The sequence below is a fragment of the Chelonoidis abingdonii genome, chromosome 26 (assembly GCF_003597395.2).
Source record: "Chelonoidis abingdonii isolate Lonesome George chromosome 26, CheloAbing_2.0, whole genome shotgun sequence".
Taxonomy (NCBI): domain Eukaryota; kingdom Metazoa; phylum Chordata; order Testudines; family Testudinidae; genus Chelonoidis; species Chelonoidis abingdonii.
Genome location: NC_133794.1, coordinates 10,875,714 through 10,876,867, shown reverse-complemented (window position 1 = coordinate 10,876,867; position 1,154 = coordinate 10,875,714). Strand labels below are relative to the sequence as shown.

Below are 1,154 nucleotides of genomic sequence, written 5' to 3'. Positions count from 1 at the left end.
CCCATCGCTCCCCCCACCCCCTCTGCCCCCCCCCCGCTCCAGAGCCTGCAGGAGACGGGGCTCATCCGAAGTGGGGACCCCCTCTCCCATCGCTCCCCCCATCCCCTCTGCCCCCCGCACGCTGCAGAGCCTGCAGGAGACGGGGCTCATCCGAGGTGGGGACCCCCTCTCCCATCGCTCCCCCCACCTCCTCTGACCCCCCCCCCATGCTGCAGAGCCTGCAGGAGATGGGGCTAATCCGAGGTGAGGACCCCGTCTCCCATTGCTCCCCCAACCCCCTCTCCCCCCCCGCAGAGCCTGCAGGAGATGGGGCTCATCCGAGGTGGGGACCCCCTCTCCCATCGCTCCCCCAACCCCCTCTCCCCCCCGCCCGCAGAGCCTGCAGGAGACGGGGCTCATCCGAGGTGGGGACCCCCTCTCCCATCGCTCCCCTGCCCCCCCTGCAATGATGCTGGTTCTGGGGACCCAACTGAGAGAGCCAACTCAGGACAGATTGCTCAGAGCAGGGCACAGCCCCACGCTGGGGGTTTTCCACCTCGAAGGCACCAGACCAGCCAGCCGGGACTTCGCTCTCACCCCACTGGCTAACCACACGTCACCCCCGCAATTCCCTCAAACGCTCCAGTTTCCCAGTATCACCACCAGTGCCACTCGCTATGGGGACGAATGGTTATGAAAACCAATGCCCCAGTCAAAGAAAAAAAGTTCTTCCAATCCCAAAGGACCAAGCCCCAGACCCAGGTCAATACACAGATCAGATCTTACCCACTAATCACGCTGCTGCCAAGTCTTTAGAATCTAAAATCGAAAGGTTTATTCATAAAAGAGAAAAGCTACAGGTGCGAGCTAGACTTGGTGAAATGGAATCAGTCACATACCATGATGGCCAAGCTCTTGGTTCAGGCTTGTAGCAGTGATGGGATAAACGGCAGGTTCGAATCAAGTCCCTGGCACATCCCCTGCTGGGATGGGTCGTCAGTCCTTTGTCCAAGGCTTCCAGGTAGCAAAGTTCCTGCAGGGGTGTGACGATGCGGTTCTGGTGGGACCCAACTGAGAGTGCCAATTCAGGACCAATTGCTTAAACAGGGCAGTCACAGCCCAAGGCTGGGGTTTTTCCCCCTCTAACACAAACCAAACCAGCCAGACAAAGGACT

General features: G+C 60.0%; 1 protein-coding gene across 1 annotated transcript in view; it reads left to right on the top strand.

Moving 5' to 3' along the window:
- ARHGAP9 (Rho GTPase activating protein 9) overlaps positions 1-1,154 on the top strand; it is a 19,499-nt gene that overhangs the window by 13,295 nt on the left and 5,050 nt on the right. Inside the window, exon 7 of the mRNA XM_075061215.1 lies at positions 295-322. Coding sequence (XP_074917316.1) covers positions 295-322 — 28 coding nt within the window. The remainder of the gene's footprint in view (positions 1-294; positions 323-1,154) is intronic.